Raw genomic sequence first — 20,258 nt, 5'->3', positions numbered from 1 at the left:
CAGGTATTCAAGTGAGAAATGAGTAGAGAATGTGACAGCAGTTGAAATGACAGCAGGTAAGAAATAAAACAGGAGATACAAAAGTTTTGCCATCCAAGGAATCATATGTTGAAATGCATCATGGGAGTCTTTGCATTACGAGGTATACGTGTAACTTGTACTTTGCCACAGAATACATGCATAATTATATAATCATATATGTGTAAGCAACACAGGAAAGAATGAAAACTGAAAAAAACAGCAATGATTTCCATTCTTTTCAGAAATTCACCAACTTTTCATTTGATGTACAAGTGGCATATATGGCACGGACATTTTTGCTTTGCAATTGTTCGGTTATTTGAGGTCACTATTAAAGTACAGTTCAGTACAAGATTGATCCAGACTGCCGTCTTGGCAACGTACGACAAAGCAGCTGGGTTGTATGCTCTTGCTCAAGGACTGTGTTGTATCTTCTGGTTAAAATTTTAGTGTAAAAGTACATTCAACCTGAAATTTTTATTTAAGAAGTAAAAATGACCATGAGGGATAAGTTTACAGAGTATGAGTAAAGTGAGACAGTTTGAAGTAAAGAAGATGAAATGAAATATAGAAAAAAATTATGTACTTAGGATTACCATTTCATCATCTGACACAATATCTCACTTCCACCCCACCCCAATAAAATTGACATGACAATGCACGTTTCATTTGCATATCTGGGACTGGATAATTTAAGCCTTCAGCTATAAGTAGGTCAATATAAACATGATTCCCCAGCTTATATATGCTTTACAAATTCATACAATGAACAATGAAGTGTTCCAATTCAGGTTTCACGATTGTGGAAGAACAAAAAAGAACATCATTGATGAAAATATTTCCAAGAAACAAATGTCCTCAAGGGTTCTTTTACAGATTGGAACCCTGCGCCCTACTTTTCATCAATGACCCTCCTTATTAAATAGCTAGGTCACCGTCTGTCTGCCTTGATAAATTAATCGGCGAAGTAGGCTAGGTGTCCCACTTTTGGGGCCAGTCACTTGCACTAAGGATATGTGCTCAGTCTGACATTGTCAATTTTTTCCTAGCTGAAACCATTGTACCGGTACTCTATAATTGCCGGCATTCTGAAGGTTTCAGCATCTGCAAATAATGTGAAACCCTTGATTGGTTGGGGTAGCAGTATTGGTAACAGGCACCTTCTTTGCTCTGAACTTTAGCTCTACCGGAATTACATTTCAGCTCATTGAAATTTTCCAGTCTTTTCCAGTCTTAACATGCTATTCTCTCAGAATGAAGGACAAGATATGCAAAAGAGGAGATGGTTGTGAAAATAATTTGTGACAATATTTAACAGTGGAATATTTATTCAAAAGTGTGTTAATTATTCTCCTCTACCTCACTCAATCTTGCCTTCCTCCCCCATTACCGATATGAAGTGGAACAATCTTGTCTGAAATGGTATTTTATTGCAATCAGCTAATTGTCCAATTAAGAGTTAAAATAATGCTTCATGAAATATTGTGCATACAGTAATTAAAATATAAAAAATTATATTATTCTGTTTTGTTCATGTTGTTAGGGCTGTCTGATCTTCTAAGGATTAACAAACAACAAACAAACAAACAAATGCCGACCTACGAACAGTATACAATCAAAAGAAAAAGTAAATTAAAATTAAAATAAGAAATAGAAAACATCAACAAACTAGAAAAATATGTGACAAATATCTATAACAGAGCAAACATGAAACTTTCATTCATTTTATACCTTAGATAAAATAGTCCTCCTCAATTCCACCCAGTATTTTTCGTTTTTTTTTCTTCTTGACTATGTTGTTTGTTTGTTTGTTTTAAATTTTTGATATTCAAAATGGCTGCCATCCCTGTGGTATTTCTAAGGGGGAAAATAAAATTCCAAATTTTCACATAACCGTGCCAGTGAAAACTTTATTTATATTCTTGCTGGTAGTTTGTCATTTCTGGAAAATCACCCCATGTCATTTTGCACATTTAATTTTATACAGTTAATCAACTTTAAATTTGATACCTTTTGACAGGTCGTGCAATTATTTATAAATCAATGAGATTATTAATTCCTTGGAAAGTATCTTTCATAACATGTTAATTTCATTAGAGGAATATTTAAAAAAAACAAATTAAACAAATTAAAACCTGGTAATTAAATAGTCTTTGAACAATAAATATTCCAGTTCTTGTTTGTATTGTAACTCAATGGATCATTTATCATTCTACAGATGATGTATCACACTACCCTAGGCTGGGGTTCTAGTCCCCATCACAGCCCTGGCTGAGTTACTGTCCACATCACTGTGTTGGCTGGATTCTGCCCTAAGGGGTGGACCATTTGATATCCTGGGGGTTGTCTTCCAGATCCCTCCCCCCAGATATCAAATGGTCCACCCCTAATCGCTGCCCTGGTTGGGTTCTGCTGATCCACATCACTGCCCTGGCTGAAGTGCTTATGATGGTACATCACTGCACTGGCTGGATTCTCAGCTACCCTGCCTGTTGCCACATCACTGCTTTTCAATGCTGGGGTTAAAGCCTGTCCACATCACTTTCTCAAAATATTAATTAATGTTGCCTAAAGATTTTGGAAGATATTTTTATTCCAAATGATCAACAGACATGATGTGATTTTTGTAGTCAATCTGTCCATGAATTGAAGAGTGTTTGTGATAATTGTGCCATTTTAGGTTTTGTATCGTTTGGAAATATGTCTACCAGACATACAGTCTAGAACCTTACCAGCAAAGCAATTTAAGGAATGATAGACGGTGGCTACAATGATAAAGTACCATCAATTGATGAGAATCTAACATAAATTTTGTATTGGGTGAAATCACTGCGGAATGATGATATAGAGTGGAGTGCATGCAGCACCCTGTTATCACCCAAATTTGGAATAACCCTATATCTTTAAATTGTGAAGCTTGGACTCATACATTGTAAAATAGGGCTGTATGGGTTGATACCTGGTGAGTGGGAAAATATCATACACACTCCTTTGGTAGACAAATCTGATTGACAGTTTTTCTCACATGGCTTCTTTTAACGTATATTTCACAAAACAGTATCTGTCAAAAATTGTACCAATTCTGAGAGCCTTTCCAGCAATAATAATTGTTTGTTATTTGACCATTTTTTATTTGTATTATTGGTGAGATGCTGTGGTGAAAGGGTGGAAATTGAATTACGTGCATAAACTCAACGGACACTGACAGAAAGAAACTAAAATTTACACAGACCAGCATTATTTATCATCATTGATAACATTAAAATTCTTTGAATAGCTGAGAACATGATGGAGGAATTGTGCCAAAACCTTTTATTTCTGCCGTCTGTGGAAAGTTTATAAATAAGTGAAATTCTTGCAGAAAAGTACATTTCAACAGAGGGGTCACATACTGGTGTTGCTGTGTACAAGTGCCTGGATGAAAGATGTTTGAAGCAAAATTGAAAGAGTCAGAGAAGATTAGCCAAATGACTTAAAAGAAAATGCAAACCATTTTAAAATGACTCTTGGGTTACTTTGTGTTGTGCTGGGATATCTCAAACAGATCTTTCTTTTCTGACAGTACATTATTGCATTATTATTTCAATTTAGCGTATAATTTAAAATTCAAGGGATGAAACAGCCCAAATCTGGAAATATGTTCCAAATTACCCTATGGCTCCAACATTCTGTGTTTTAAGAGCTGAAGGCATACGTGAAACCTCTGAATGAGCCCATAAAATAGTTGGCTCTTGTTTACCAGCTCACCAGGCATTTATCATGTAATTCTAATCTTAGAACACCTTTACATTAAAAGAGAACCATATTCATCCACAGACTGCAGATGGGAGCTAGTTTGAATGAGTTATGATATCACAACCAGACACACAGTCTGTTCATTCTATGCCTGTTGTATGACTTTGAAAAGAATCCCATCTAAAAATATAATTCAGTGTGGCTCTGCTGATCTGATGGTACATATCGATCAAGAGAGAGCCACTTCAGACTATGATGCCGACTCCCAGCATGCTTTGCTCTAGATGAAGACATCGATAAGCATATATATAGTCTGTCACACATTACCATACTGTGCCTTTTTTTTGTAATATTTAGGCTTTTAACTGAACGACTCCAGATAATAATCTAGGTGTTTTGCAAGTCTCCATGGTGAATGCTGACAAAATTAATAAGTTCATATTACTATTATTGCAAATAGTGAACTTTTGAAGTGAATCATCAGTGTGGTTGGTGATTTTCACTGTTTTTGGTTTGAGATGTTTAATTTTCTAGTCGTGCTCAGCAGCGCATCTGGACTGATTCAGATATTCAGCTGGACAACACAATCTGTGTAATAATTGTGTGCATTGTTGTTGTTGACAAAAGGAATCAATACTTGGCCTTCGGCTAGTTTTGGCGACACGGTTGTTAGATATGGTGTATTGTACACGTATAAAATCATCAAAAAAATGGAAAGATTTCTGCCACTCATAAATGCCTTAAAAAGTGAAAAGGCAGGGCTTTGAAAATGTGGGGAAAGGACCTATTAAAGGTTATCAGATGCCGTGACTGCTTTGCAAAGAAATCAAATTAATGAGTAAGAAATAAATATAACAGTGCTATGTAAAAAGAGCATTCTCTTCGTTTCCACGAATGTGAAGAAAGAAGTTGTGACTGATTAAAAACAAACGCAAATCTGCCAAAATATTCTTTCAAGCACTTTCTTAGTATGTCAAATGGTCACCTCTTTGCCTTCTCCGACTAGAAAAATGTTTCAACTTTCACCATCTCTCTCTCTCTCCCTCTCTCTCTCCCCCTCTCTCTCTCTCTCTCTCTCTCTCTCTCTCTCTCTGAAGTGAATTTTCAGCAATTTGGCGAACTTTCCATTTATGAAATTTTTTCTTCTGATGCTGCATTTGTTCAATGTTTACTTTTCTCTCACCAAGTTAATACATTTTAATGACCAGACATTTAAACAAATAACCAACAGATGTTTTGTTTACAAACCTTTTACTTTAATTGCCACATATTCTTGTAAAATTTGAACAGAAAAAAAAACCGGGTCACTGATGCATTTAAACAGTCTTCTTCAAGTTTGCAAACAGAGGAAGTTTAAAGTATTTAAGATAAACAGACAAATCTTTCACTTCACTTGTTCAATATCAAAGTCAGAAGAAAAAGCTGCAAATACAAACGTATTTTCAAAAGCAAAGTCCTGTTTCTGTGAAAGCTGTAAATGTCGTGTACAAACCATACACAGTCAAACATGTCTCTACAATTCTACAAATGTTAATTTGTCTTCTGTCAAAACATTTTCAGAAACTTCTGATAAATGCATTGTGGTGACAGTCTGTGATCAGTTTCACATCTCCATTCTAATTATTGCCAGTAAAGATACCATGCCTTTGGCTGGTGTTCTTATAGTTTTGCTTGGGTTTTTTTGGAGTGTGACTTGATTTGCACATACCGAACTAGATGCAGGATTTATTAAGTTGTATCTGGAGACAGATTATTATGCAAAACTCAGAGGAGTTCAAATTTGTACACTTTGGACTTTTTCATATACAAAAAAAAAATAATCACCATTGAATATCACAGTCTAAATAATGAAGCAATTTATTGCAATCTCTTCACAAGATCTATCTCTGACTTGATACATTTAAGATAAAACCTAAAATGAAAATACACACTTCAAAAATCTCTTGGGATTTCACTTTTTGCATATCAGTCAAATGTTAAGATGGACGGATGCGGATAATACAATGATAGCAACTACCCTGAGAGTGTCCTGTGGAACTGCATTATGGGAAATTTGTGCACACTGTGGTATGACTATACTACAAATTGCGGTGCACTAGCATTTGGTTTCCAATGAGTAAGCATTTTTTAAAATTAACATGGGTACTTGTTGATATTATGTAGGTCTATATAAATTTCATACATTATTTACATGATAAAAACAATGGATCATATACATAGAGCACCAGATACTTGCTGTTTGTGTCTGCACCAGTCTTTTTAAGAAAAAATAGTCAAATATTTTCCCCAACATTTTAATAAAGAAATCTTTGAATGAGGATATGTAAAACCAGATACTCTTCACCCCTAATTTCCAAGTAGCTACATGGATCGATCTGACTGCATCCTTACATGTACTAGCAAAAGTTATGGTTGGACCAATAGCTTGCTGATGAGAGGGGGGAGCTTACTATCATTATTTTTACACCAAGGCACAATCTCTGAGTAGTTGTTGAAATTTTATAATGGAAAGTAAAAGATATCAGCTGTACACTGACAAAGGTGTAAATTTTGGTTTCTAGTTTGTACTATCACCAATCGAAGGAAAAGTAGAAAAGTCGGGCAGAAAGATTTTCAGAAAATGGCAAACTTTTAAAAAAACCATCAGTAATGCTTTGCCAGATCATGTTACACCTAAAATGAAAATATGATTCAAAATCAGATGGCTTTGTGAATCTTTTACAATTTTTTTTACATTACCATGGTAAATTTTAAGTGACATGATCATCTCATTACAACTGTTTTGACTGTCCCAAATCTTGTATGTTGGAAAAAGTTAAACAAAAAGTTTGACAGAGGAACCACCTTCATTCTAATCAATGTAATTAAAATTTATATAAACATCATGGATCTTGTGACATGTAACATTAAATTCACAAACCCCATGGGACCAATACCATCTGTAACATTTTTCCACCCAAATCCTGATTAGACTAGTTTTAATGTCATTATTAGTCTTGGAGGGGGGTTGGAATTTTAAGTCCTGAGTGCCCAGGATGCGAAAACTATCTCAATATCTGGCACCCTATTTTATTTGGATTACACAATGGCTGGGTCAGGGGTCAAATGATTAGAGCTGTGCCCTATCTGCCATAAACAAACAAAGAGAACTCATTAAATTGCTACCACTCCCCTGGTAAGGTCATCCGTGAGGTCATCCTAGGTTGAAATACCCCAGTCTCTACAATGCAAGCTGGCAGACAGTTTATTGTGGCAAGTTTCGATCCAGACCAAAGGAACGTGATGTTATTACATAACTAGGAAATCTGGTCACAATTAAAGTAAACCAAAATAACGCAGTTTCTAGTTTTCAGTACAGTGCTCAAAGTCCTTGATTTAATCTTGTTTTGCATGTCTGCTGGTTTCCTGACAATTGGCCCAGTTTGAATTCAAAACAGCTGGGAAACAGTTTCAGCTGGTGTGCCGGACTGCAAGAGCTAGAATAGAATGATAAATTTGCTTGAATGGTTGCTCCAGCTTTCAGCATGGTTGAACATGAATGATTCGGAAAACCAACAGGTGATTAGAAACAAACAAACAAACAAACAAATAAGTAACTTGATAAATGATCTGAATCATTTTTTGATGAGGTTGATTATGAAAGTGTTTTAAATTTCAGTTTACAAACACCTTTGCTCAGACTTGTCAGAGAATTTTTCAAGCCCAGTAGGTAAACTTCAGTACGTGTACCAGTACTTCATTTGTGTGGAAGTTTTCATACATTTTACTCTCTAGCCTCTTGTAGGAAAATGTAAAATTCAAGAACACTGGTAATTCCTTTTCCATATTCTATCATTTGTCCCTATATATTATCAAACTACAATTGAATAGAAAGTTTTGCAGCTTAAATAAATTCCTATTATGTTGCTATTGAGAAACCTCAAAGTTGATGTTTTCTAGGGCTCGTTGTATTCAGTTTGGTTGTTAGAGAAAGCACTAGTATACAAAAGAATAAAACTTATGTTTTGATATCATCCATTTTGCCATTCTGTGAATTTATGTGGGACCATGTCACAGGTAATTCACAGTGAGTGACGGCAGATCTAGCGAACTTTCCATGTCAATTCACCACAGGGAATAATGCACTGCATAAACTTATGGTTCATTTAGAGTCAAACATCAGAGTACAGTCTTTGAATGTTTTCTGCACTATTCCATTGTAAGACATTTGATGTTTTCAGAGTTCACACCACGGCAAATATTGGCAACAAAGCTATACTTTTACCTCATTGTTATTGATCATTTCTAGCAACCTGGTAATCAAGTTATCTGTTTTCATCTTTTACGATGCAGTTCCAAGAAATAGAAAATCTATACAACTGCTGGTACTATGAATTGTTTCAAAAATATCCTTTGTGTAAGACACCACATGACACCAACTCTGTGTACGATATGTTCTGAAAAAATATACACCTTTTTAAAACCTATAGACTTAAAAATCAACAAGTACCCAGATAATATGCTACGTATAGAACCACAACCTGTCATGTCAGTTTTTTTGTCAAATTTAGTCGATGCCTTCTGTGGGCCAGTTCAGCTGCTTGACAAGGCCTCCCTTTGGTTTTGCATAACGTCCATATTTTTCTAGTCTGCAATCTGATTTGGTTGATCTCCAGCCGACAAATCCTGCCGTTGTTTCTGGTACAGGAGGTGATCTTCCAACTTGGATATACCTGGATATCGGTGTGATTGGAGGCAGAGTCAACGGTGGAGGGAGAATCAACTTCTCTCGTTCAACCTTTGGGAAATCATCCTTGACAAGCTGGAACAGACACGGAACAAACAAAAGTCATTTATCAAAACATGAAAAATACAAATATTTCATACTTTTGCACAAGGCAACTGTGGACCATTTCCTCAGTGAAGTTACATGAAAGTTCTTGATTGAGGAAAAGCCTGCAAACTCATATTTTTATTAATTTTATGTTGGACTCCATTAATTTTTTACAGGTAAAGTATAAGAAACTTATTTGAGGAATTTCACACTTCCTTCTTAATTTTGAACAACGCTTTTTGTCTATCAAAAAACAGCAGGATAAAATTGTCAAATTTTAGTTTTTTAACACAAAGATTTGATCAATTATAATTGATAAAAATACTGTCCTTTTAGCTGTAAACAAGGTTTTTAATAGAAAGGATAAATGGATGTATTTTCCTTTTGTCTTGTTTTTACCTAAAATAGAAAGACTCATTAAAAAGTAGGGTTGTACCGATATTGTTTGACATTATCAAAAGCTTACAATGTTATGTGTGCTTTAATATGTTACTACATGTGGAAAACTTTAATGATAACAGAGAAAAAATTCATTGTAAGTTTAAATTTCCTTGTCTCATCAAATATTCCTTCAGACCTTTGATAATTATGACCATAGGTTTTGCCCTACAATGGTCTCTTCTTTAACAGAATTATGGGCAGACATTCAAATTACAGCCAGACAATTATTGGTCGACACCTGTGTTTGCTGTTTGTAAAAAAATAAATGTAACTCCAGGTGACCAAAATATTGAATTCCATTCCAACTCGGCTCACATCTCCTGATTCCATGGACGCAATCCAATGAAAATAATAATAGCACGACATAAAAAATGATCAAAAGAAAAAAACAGCAGATCAGAGGGAATGAGTGAAATTCTTTATGCACTAAAAAACACCTTGTCTGAATGAGTTTACCGTGTTCACTGTCACTTCAGGTATTCTCTTCGTTGATACATCGACAGAATATCCATTTCGTTAGTACAGAAAGTGTAAATTGTTTTTTTTGTTGGGATAGAAAATGACGTAGTCTGAGAATTTCCGACATTTAATTTTCCAATGTCCACTTTAATACGATGGCATTGAAAATATAACATTACCTTCTCTGTAATTCTACATTATATCATTCTGGAGTGAACAAAAGTAAGGTGACCCAAGAAATGTTTACCTACGTTGAACCTCAATTTTTGTCCAACAATTTTTCCCTTTTGTATTTTAGTTCAAAGAGGAATTATTGCAAAGTAGATGTACGAAATTTTGTTCAGATTTCTTTTATTCTTTTTTGTCAGGCCACATATTTGTTACAATGCTTTGAATTTCTCTGATGTGATTTTCATTATTTTCAAAAACTTCATCCTAGTGTATTTGCTACTGCCATGGTTTCACAGCGTCAGTCTTGTTTTTGTTTTCAACAAATGCTGAGGAGCCTGATTTTAAAAATTGGCACCTGAAACTTTGTCCATGGTTTGCTTTCACCACAGATATGGAAGATTTTTGTCTATGGTTTCACTGAAATTGTCGACAACCAAACTTCATTTCTGAAACAACTCATGTTTTTATTTACCAAAAAAGTCTACAAACAAAGCATAAGTTAGTAGACAAAGTCTCAAATGCAAGCATTTTTGCCGACTGTCTGCCAATCTGCAGGATCCCAAAACTGAAATTTGTATGTTTCTCTTGCTCACATGGTAACACACACATTAGGTCTGTGAATGTGCAGACAAGATCTGGGATCACTGCTGGGTATACGTCATTTCCAATATGGTGATTAGTGTGGGTGGAGACCAACAATCTGTGCTTTTTCACATTCATGTTGTCTTTACTTTCTGCACAAAAGTCTAATAAATGACATCATTCAAGGTTGTCTCCTTTCAAGCTTTATCAAACCAGGAAAACAACGAGAGAATGTACCCCCGGGCCTGAGACAAACTATACAGTTGTAATTTATTTGCATTGATGATTTCCATTTCACAGAGAAAATATTCTTTTGTAAGAGGACATGTGATGCATGGTAGGCATATAGACATTCAATTGATCCAGATGTGTTAATATCGAAAAAGCTCAATACCTGTAATTCTTTACATTTTCCTATTGAAAACTTTTTTCAGAAATAGAATTACGCTTTTCTGTGGTCTGAGTCATGATGGATTACGGATCAACATAGAAGTATTGTAAACTTCATTCCTACAATGCAATCTGATAGAGGAACATGGATAATATTTTGGGAATGTTGAATAAGGCATTATATGTTATGCTTTCCTACTGATCATTTAGACATATCACCAGATGCGTGAAGTCCCTTATTCTTTCAACTTTGATATGTAAGATGTGCTCAAACTGAACTCAAATTAAGTTTAACTGAAATTTTATCAGGTATCAAAACTTGCTGATTTCATTAAATTAATAAATTTGCGGTAGTAACCTTACAACATAATGTCAATTCCTCAGTATGACTTGAATGTGGATGCATATTTCTTGATATAAATTAAGTCAAGTAGGTACGGCAAATATCTCAGGCAAATGAAAACTTTTGATATCTTGGTTGTTTTTCCTGTTGAATTTTCCCTTCCTTGTGGAGTAAGTTCAGCTTATGAAGTATTTGACAATGGATATATTCTGTGTATCGGGAAATTATTCTCATTCTGCGGTGGTTTCAGTAGTCTAGAATCCAATATAATTGGTTGATTCCTAATGATATCACACTTTAAAAGGATATAGTTGTCCAAAATTTTGGACAAGAATTTTGGGAATGAAGTACTTTGTGTCCGCCAATGTTATGATTGAAAACATGAAACTCACACCTCCATTAGGAGCTAAAGTGTTAAAGATAAGTGTACAGAGACAAAAGTTGTCCAACTTTATACTGTATAGGCAGCAGCTGATGTCATGTGCTTGACCCTACTTTTAGAAACAAACCCCTACAACCGTAATCAGAGCTATGTGGATTTGTCATTGTAGAACCTGAAATGACCAACTGGATTCTAGATTGTGTAGTACAGTTTTGAGGTGATTATGTTATGGAAAGGAAAAATAAAATCTAAGATGAACTAAAATAATTATCATTCACGATATGAATAGTGCTAAATTTAACACCCCACTCCCCTTCCCTGTATTTTGCGCTTGGTTTATAGTTCAGTAGAACATCCACAAGCTAGATTGTGTGTATTTCCAGCATGTACCACAGCTATGTCACTACTTTGGTTTATCTGCTTTACTGAAATCGGTTAACTAGGTGAATAACAAGTTTTGCCTAACCACTTTTCTGTTGTGTTTTGATATGATGAATGTAACAAATTTCACAAAAAGACATAAAATTGACAAAATGTCCACAGATAGATACTTTGTTCATAATTGTCCACTCTACAACAATGGAAAAGTAATTTGCAGGTACCTTTTTCTGTACAAGGTTTACAAGGTATCTTGGCAAGAATGAACCAGAAACAAAAATTACCAGTCGGCATTTATATCGTCTTTCTCTATTTTTTGTTTCCAACATCTTGTATATTTATATGTTGCATATTCTATAAGATATTATTTGAATTGAAAACAATATTTTATGAGAAGAAAGTGACTTTTCAAGTCAGGTACACGAAGTTCTACGTAGTTGGTAGACTGGAATTTAATAGTGAGAAATTTTTCATCATTGTCTAAGAAAATTGATCTTGAAAATGATATACAACTTTTGTTGGCAAAAAATAACATGTTATTTATCAAGTTAACATATGAAACCATTGCAGAATGGACATACGCAAGATCATGTTGGTTCATTTTTTTTGTGATGGCGAGACAACTTCCTGTGACATGCGGTTTAATCACCTTTTGGGATAATGTTGCATTATTGAAGCTGAACAAAAGTAAGCACAAAAAAATAAGAAACGGATTTACAAGAATCATGATGCTTATACAAGACTGTCTTTGCCAAAAGCTTGCGGAAATGTTGACGTTAGAATTTTCCAAACTTGTTTTCTCTTTTGGATACCAGTTTTACATAAGCCTCAGTAAAATTAAGCCCATTTGAGAATTATACATGAAAAGATGTTGTATGGATTCAGGGAGAGTACAGGATAGACCTCTTATGGACTAGTTGCCCAGGGAATAATATTTTTCAAGCTACAGTAAAAATCAAAATAAGTATCCTGCTAATCAATCGTTTGTAAAAGAGTCAGTTGACTCCATCTACCATGACTTGTGAACTTTACTCCAGGTTTGGAATTTTCTCCACAATTTGGAGTAGAAAATTACAAAAAGCCTTACATAATCAGTGAGATTTGTAAAAATTTGTTGAAATTAATAAAATTCTTCCTTACATATAGTTGAAAAAAGAAACATGAAAAATAAGATTCCATCTCATTTCTAACTATTAAAATCAACAAGGAAAATGTTGTTATCACTTTCCATTTTGTAGTCATTTAAAACTTTAAGTATAAATATGTAACGTGCATATTTTTTGTATTTAAACAAATATATACTATTGTTACGATCAGTAATTTACAATTGAAATTAAATAACTACTTATTAGGAATTATCAGAAGATATTTATACAGGAAGATAGTATTATACTGAAAGACGTGTACGGGTTGAGTTGACGCATACAGGATCTGTCAGTTTGGTGTGACGTGAGCTAGTACTAAAATACAATTATTACCTTGCAAGTTGTTGAAAAGGTTCTTAACAAGCAGGTGCATGAAAAATGACACAGTCAATAGATGTTGTCGTGTTCAGCAACAGCGTGAAATTTTCAACAGGATGTACATTTTAGACATGAAATCAGAAGAGAAAAACTGCTGGAAGGATATACGACAAACAGACACACAGACTGATCTTGAAAGTCAGTTTGCGCCAGAAAGGACCCCCATAGGATATGCATAGACGTGTACTTTCAAACATTTTCCTTTCAAAATTCTTGCTATACTTGCCTCTGGTGAGCAACCACTTTTCATGATGTTGCAAAGATTTGGCATTATTCATATGTCAGTGATTTTCCAATGCAATAGGCTGCCCCAGACAGCATCCATGCTGTGTGCTTTTTAAAAGGAAAAACTGGCAGCTTAATTGTGACAAGAGTCTGACAGACTCTGCCACATGTCTAATACCAGACTATTGCTTCTCTTGTTATGTTTCTGAGACAAATTTCAGTTACATTGTTGTCTGAAAAAAGTACATGTTAGAGACAAACTCTTTGATAATAGTAATAAAAAATATTTATCTGTGAAAAAATTAATACAGTGGTTATCACTGACAAACTTACATGGTTTTTATGTAAATGTACATAATGACTTAATACTCTATATACATGTAGCTTACGTTGTTCAAACTTGTAACCAGATAGAAACATTATTTAAAACTTTATTGTTTTCTCTGTGCATGAAATATTTAGTAATTTTGTCTTTCATAGTCTTCCTACAAACTATTATGATAAACTTTCATTTTTGATAAACTTGTATTTTTAAATGTAGGCCTTACTTTACTTTAATTATACCTTTATTGAAAGGAAGGTTTTCACCTTCCAAATGTTATGGTTATTTTCATGCTCAGACAAGCAGTGGGCTTGTCATCTATCAACAGTGCAGAGTCAGGACAGAGTTACAGTTAGTATGCTATTTGCTGAGAACACTCAGAGAAATAGAATCATATAGGTAGTTGTACATATCAGTAAACATTTACCTGTAGGCAGACTGCACAGTGATTGTGAAATGAAAAAAATATCAAAATACACAATATTATGGTGAAGGAAAACTTGCGACATACATCTGGCTCTTAGTTCAGATACAATATGAATCAGTATTGAAAACTGATAATTGTTACTAAGGTTACCATGTCTTTTCTGTGGCGTTCCCTTTCAATGCAAGCACACCGGGGTCAGTGCAAAAGTTACGATTGAAGTTCCCTAGTGAGGTACTGGCGTTCCTATGGTCTTAAACTTTAAAAACACAAATCAGTAGTTCATAGTCTGATGTGAAAATGGCATGGACCAGGTGTAAAGAGGTATGGAGACTTGTACAGAGAAAGGAAAATTGTTTAATATTGCAGCAATATCCACTGTCATGTACACTTATAGATAGGAATACAAATGAAAGAACGGCTGAGAAACAGTAGTTATGGATACTAGAATTGAGACGGCAAGAATTTTAGACCTCTATGTCAATGAATTGAGCTGATAATTACCACCAGTCTTGATTTAATCAGGCAGACTTTTGATCGGTTGGCAAATTGCCGATTTTTCACATTGACAATAGCCATGATAGAATGTAGCAGTTATAAGTGGAACTGGTAAGTTGATTGCCAGAATCACGGCACTTGAATTCTGATACAGACAATTCTCTGTATGTTCTGTATGGAAACCATAGGATTCTAGTGTCTGGCAATTTTAGTAATGTTGGAAATTTTGGCTATTTCAGAAAATTTCAAGAAGGAAAAATGTTCTCCGTCTGAATAACAATAAAAGATTCGTTTTGATATCACAGTCAAGTACGGACCAAACTTGGAAAAATACATCATTTAATCTTGATTAGCAACATTTCTGTTGACTGCAGAACTTAAACAGCAATACTTCAAAACTTAGACTTCAAAAAGTATTGTGTCATATCATCCCTTCTTTGCAACAACATAGAATACTTCTATTCTTTCAATAGCTGACAAAACAGAGAAATATTGCCATATCATACTGCAGAAAATTCATCAGATTACCAAATGTGTTCAAAATATCATTGTCAAAAGTAGGCTGGGATGAGAGAATCTCATCTTTACATATCCTAATACTGTAGATATGTAAACCCTAAATCATTGACTCATAAAATTATGAAAAAATTGATTAAAATAAGACCCATGAACGCTACATTGTACCTACAACCATGAATATACACATTTGTGGACATTGTTGTGATATTGGTGTAGCTGGTTTATGAAATTAATTAACCCTTTGATGCCAAAGTCAATTTCTATGGCTTTTATAAAATATATCACAGACACAATTTGTTTTCAGACATGGGCAATTTTTTTCTGATTTCCCCAACATTTTGATCAAAAACTATTGAAAAACTTACAGAAAAAGTCATAAAAATTAGTATAATGTTGCACTAGAATTTTGGTGGGGAAAAACTACAATACTCAAAGGGTTACTGTAAAAGTCTATCTAAGCTGTAACTACTGATGAAGTAATACTTATTTTGTTATCTCTGTAAAAGAAAGTTTCTTGTTTTACTCTCTAAGTCATCTTGAATTTCCAAGACCGCACCTTCACAAGATAGCCTGTATGATTGCAATATATACATGTCCATATTATTACATAAATAGTAGCCCCCTCTATTGTTTATGATTACTGACTACTTAATTGTAGTCAAGACTAGAACACAATTTTTAACAATAACATTGCATATTGTTATGTAGACGGTGCCTTTTCCTTATGGAAGGCTACCTGTAATATTTTGAATTTTTATGTACTTAAGTCAGATGATGGGAGGAAATGTGCCTGCTGCTTTCAGGAACAAAAATAATGCAAATAGTTTGTCAACTGTAAAGGCACTATAGTTTAATTTATAACTTTTGATAATATTTTCGTCAGTTTTGTTCTAGAAAGCTGCAGGTACATTTTATTCTTTGTATTAAGGTATGTTGAAAGGCAAATTGTTAGCCGCCTAAACTTGTGTACAACACAGATCGTGATTGTTTTTGATGAATAAATTCCAGTCCAAACTTAAATTCGCCTATCAACAATGTTATTGGACATCATGCACATAACAGACCATGTTGAACAGTCCAAAAAAAAGGCACTGCCATTTCAACATGATTTCCAAAACAACAAGAAATGGTACTTTACTATTAAATGAAACAATACTAATGGAAAATATGTCACAATAGTGATTGAAGTCAATGGTAAAATATTTTGAAGTTGATTTTCATGTAAACAGGAAACCCTTTATTGTTTTAACTACTTTTCAATAGAGTTTCAGACATTTTGCCCTGTGAAGTACATGTACGCACTGACTTATAGAAATTATCACTTTCATTTACTGGCCTCAGCATGAAAAATTTATTTTTTAAAAATATTTTCATTGTAGCTACCCTACACAGATGCATGTATCGATTGAAATTAAAGGGAAACAATGAATGGCCTCAAACATTATTATTTTATCACGTGAAACAAGTAATTTTCTATGTCCTCTTGAGCCTTGTTGTATCTTGTATCATAATTTATCAAATTTGTTATGCACAAATATTTGGACTACATACAGAGTAAAATTTCCATTCGATTAAAACAAGTCATTATATTCTTTGCTATAAATGAGCAATTAACAAATTGTTGGACAACTTCATTCAAGTTGAAGAAAAGTTTGAAAATGTTAAATTGTAAACAGTAAGCATGTCAAGTATTGGATGGCACTGACATAGGTGTTATAAACCTTTCCTTTTTCTGTAAAATTTTGTATTTTTGCGAAGAGAGACCATATAAGAATTTTAATCTAATTTATCATTAAAAGATGACATAATCTGTTTGTTAAATGTTTCAAGTCTAAAGTAAAATTGTAGGAAATTTCCTTCCGAATGCAAAATGAACAACTGTGAAGCCACCCTCATAATAAGGAATAAGAATGCCATGATTCTCCAGGCAAGGAAAAGCAAGCTCACCAGAAATAACGTCTCCTGATATTTTTGACTTGATCTATAAAATATTCCAACTGGGAATATGAAAGCAAAGCCAGGGGATTGGAGATGAACTGAGGGGCCTGACATGACAGAATTAAAGCTGGCCGATTGAGGGATGTGATGACATGAAATATATTATTAGCAACTGAGGAGTTATTGCAGTCCCTCCTGGCAATGATAAAAGGACATTAAAATTTCATACTTTGTATCTTATTTGCCAGATGAGACCTGTTCTTGTTAAAGGAGTCTGTCTTTCTTAAAAAGTGATGGTCCTAGCACTGACACTTCTAACTTTATATGTCAGGTCTACGTTTCTGATTATTTTGTGTCAGAAACAACAGTCTGTTATAATGATATTAAATTCTGGGAGTCACAGTCTTGAAGGCAACATTTCACAACTGGTAATTCTACCGTTATAAAAGGATTAAAAAAGCTGTGACCTTTGACCTAAGGTTTGAACTCACTCTAAAATTTTTCAATCAACTCAGGACTGAATTGATCAGAGAAAATAGTGTGAACTTCTTTGACTAACCGTTGGCTGTTGAGGAGTTATTGGAAGTAGGTCTTGGGAATTCAACACCCTGACCCTAATTATGGTTGAGAATCAACAGGTGGGATGTTGACTGATGGAGTAATTACCATGAATAGCACACACTTGCCTGGACCGGATATTACACAATTTAATTTAAAAGTATAATTTTGAGTTCGCGACTTTAACAAGCTTCTGTCGAAAGCTGGAACAATTTATCATGCTGCCTCAAAGGTAGTGATTGTTTTTTGGGGTATTTCACAGAGTGAAAATGAAATTCTAAACTCATAATTTTTGACAAAATTTGTTCTAAGGTAAAGCTGTTTTTTCCCCCGTCATTTTGGTGATGGAATACCCGAGAGACTCTTTTCTGGTTTGATGGGTACAATTTCATTTCCTCAAGCACTTTCTGTTTGAGATGATGATTTTTAATACTTGACTGTCTATACCTGCGGGCAGTGTATCAAATATTAATTTTTTCCCCAGAAATGGTAAGTCGTATCCGTAGGCATGGTGGAATAGAGCAATGATCTATGTCGCAAGAAAAAAAATGCATTCAGATATCAGTTCTTCTGGTTAAAAGTAAAAGCCTGCTCACCATACTGAGAAAAATTCTAAGCAGTCATATGCAAGTGAATAATAGATCACACCTATTGCATTATTTTCTCGTACTGAGACAAGTGAAAAACGCAAAGACACTGCTCTTGAATCCCCACAATTTGTATATTTGCATTTTCTAATATTTGATTCTATCATAGACGATGCAGAATCTCTACCATCAATGATTTAATTAATTAATTAGCTAATTAATTTAAAAGATTTCAATTGTAACATGATCATGGTGGCAGATTGAAATTAGTCGGGTGTACCAATTTAATTACTTGATCGTTTGCAATGTATGGTTAACATTTGATAATTTTATTCACTAAGATGAAATTTTTCAGATACATCTAATTTTTTTCATTGTCTCAGTGATTTTGTATTAAACATTTGATTTTTTATTGTATTGTGTTCAAGGTGATGAGACATCGTTTTAATGTATTTTTAGAGGTGTATTTGACTGATCTCATCATATGATATCTCAATTCCATACTTTTTTTTATTTTGTTGGTTTCAGAACATAACACAGATGGAACGTTCTGAAGAGGGCTGATCCCAGCGACTGTCCAACTTTTTGTTTGAAAGGATCAGGTGTGACATATTAATGGCCTATGAACTCTCAAAGTGTGAATTAGTTTTTGGCGCTTGGCTACATGAACTCTTCATACACTGTGTAATATACATGTGGATTAAACTTTGTCCCGCTCGCTATTGTTTACAGTTTATCAACTCGGATGACGCGCGACCCCATTCGGCCTTTGATCCCTGTGTATTGGTTACCGCAAATCAAACATTGTTTCAACAAAAGCTCATTCAACACTCCCGAAAATTGTTACACCGTGTCCATTTTTCGGTCACCCAATGGTGTAATTTGTTTCTGATCACTGAAAAGAACAGTGATAATGTTAAAATTGTAGACTCTGGTTTTATTTCCGTTTGAATCAAGAGCTGAGACAGCGAGATGAAAACAGGAATGCAAAGGGATCGACATTTCGACAAAGGTCCATTTCAAGAACGATGTGTTTCCAACCAGTGACTGAGTTTATCTTTTAGGAACACCAACACTAGGGACATCTCCGACCCTAAAAATCTTGACAACATTCACTGATCGTCTGGCGATTCGACTGTAATGAATTACCACAGACGTACAAAGCCAACAGGTCAAATCGTTTACCGTTGCCTACACCATGCCTACACAAACATCTTGGGCCGACATATTTCCCCAGCGGACACCACAGACGTCACATGAAATTAATGATATGGCACTCACGTCTTTATAACTTGTCTTGAGAAATCCCCACTGCTCTGGCCATGTTTTAGCCGCAACTTCTTCGTATTTTATGTGGTCTTTCCTGGGGATGACAAAAAGACAAGACTGAATAAGTTGGAAAATATTTTGTAATCATGTCATGGCCTACGATTCAGTGAACAACATCATCATTCCATTCGAGCTAGTGAACGCATACAAACACGTAAAAACTTACCAGATTTGATCCTGGGCAACAAAGTTGAATCCCGCGAGTGCCTTTCCGCCGGCCTTTTCAGCCATATCTACCACTAGACGTATACTATCGGCGAGATTTTGATCGTTTTCTGGCGACAAATTTATTTAAAAAATCCCTATGCGGGTTTGCCTGTACGCATACCCACATATGTAAATGCTATAGGTGGCACATCATGCAGCCATAGCAACAAGACGCCCTCGGGGTGATATGAAGGCCGTGTCACGCATAACAATACAATTGTTTAATTGGGCGAGACTATTTCTCACATAGGTGAGGAATGGCCTGACGGGTCGTGGTCGAATCGATGCAGTGTTCGCGACTATTTGCGAACCCCACTCGGTCACAAACGCACATTGAAAAGCTGTTGCTATGTTGAATATTGATGCACATGCGTGCGGTTACACTTTTGCGGAAGGCAGTCCGAACGCTTGTA

The 20,258-nt window shown here is 34.8% G+C and overlaps 1 protein-coding gene across 1 annotated transcript; it reads right to left on the bottom strand.

Annotated features, from left to right (window-relative positions):
* Positions 1-4,990: 4,990 nt before the first annotated feature.
* On the bottom strand, positions 4,991-20,052 carry LOC139147242 (ciliary microtubule inner protein 1-like). The gene is made up of 3 exons (XM_070718266.1): positions 19,805-20,052; positions 19,591-19,672; positions 4,991-8,557 (listed from the first exon to the last, which is right to left on the bottom strand). The coding sequence occupies exons 1-3, from the start codon at positions 19,867-19,869 to the stop codon at positions 8,303-8,305; spliced, it is 402 nt and encodes a 133-aa protein (XP_070574367.1). The 5' UTR covers positions 19,870-20,052; the 3' UTR covers positions 4,991-8,302.
* Positions 20,053-20,258: the final 206 nt, after the last annotated feature.

This window comes from Ptychodera flava, chromosome 13 (genome assembly GCF_041260155.1).
Source record: "Ptychodera flava strain L36383 chromosome 13, AS_Pfla_20210202, whole genome shotgun sequence".
Lineage (NCBI taxonomy): Eukaryota > Metazoa > Hemichordata > Enteropneusta > Ptychoderidae > Ptychodera > Ptychodera flava.
Note: the sequence above shows the minus strand (reverse complement) of the source record. Positions and strands in the feature narration are given on the sequence as shown.

Bases quoted from the DNA above. Each gene is read 5' to 3' on its own strand.
- LOC139147242 (XM_070718266.1), bottom strand. From the start codon at position 19,869: ATGGCTGAAAAGGCCGGCGGAAAGGCACTCGCGGGATTCAACTTTGTT. The intron at 19,673-19,804 runs GTAAGTTTTTAC...TGTCATCCCCAG, and splicing joins GTTGCCCAGGATCAAATCTG to GAAAGACCACATAAAATACG. The intron at 8,558-19,590 runs GTGAGTGCCATA...TGTCTGTTCCAG, and splicing joins TCAAGACAAGTTATAAAGAC to CTTGTCAAGGATGATTTCCC.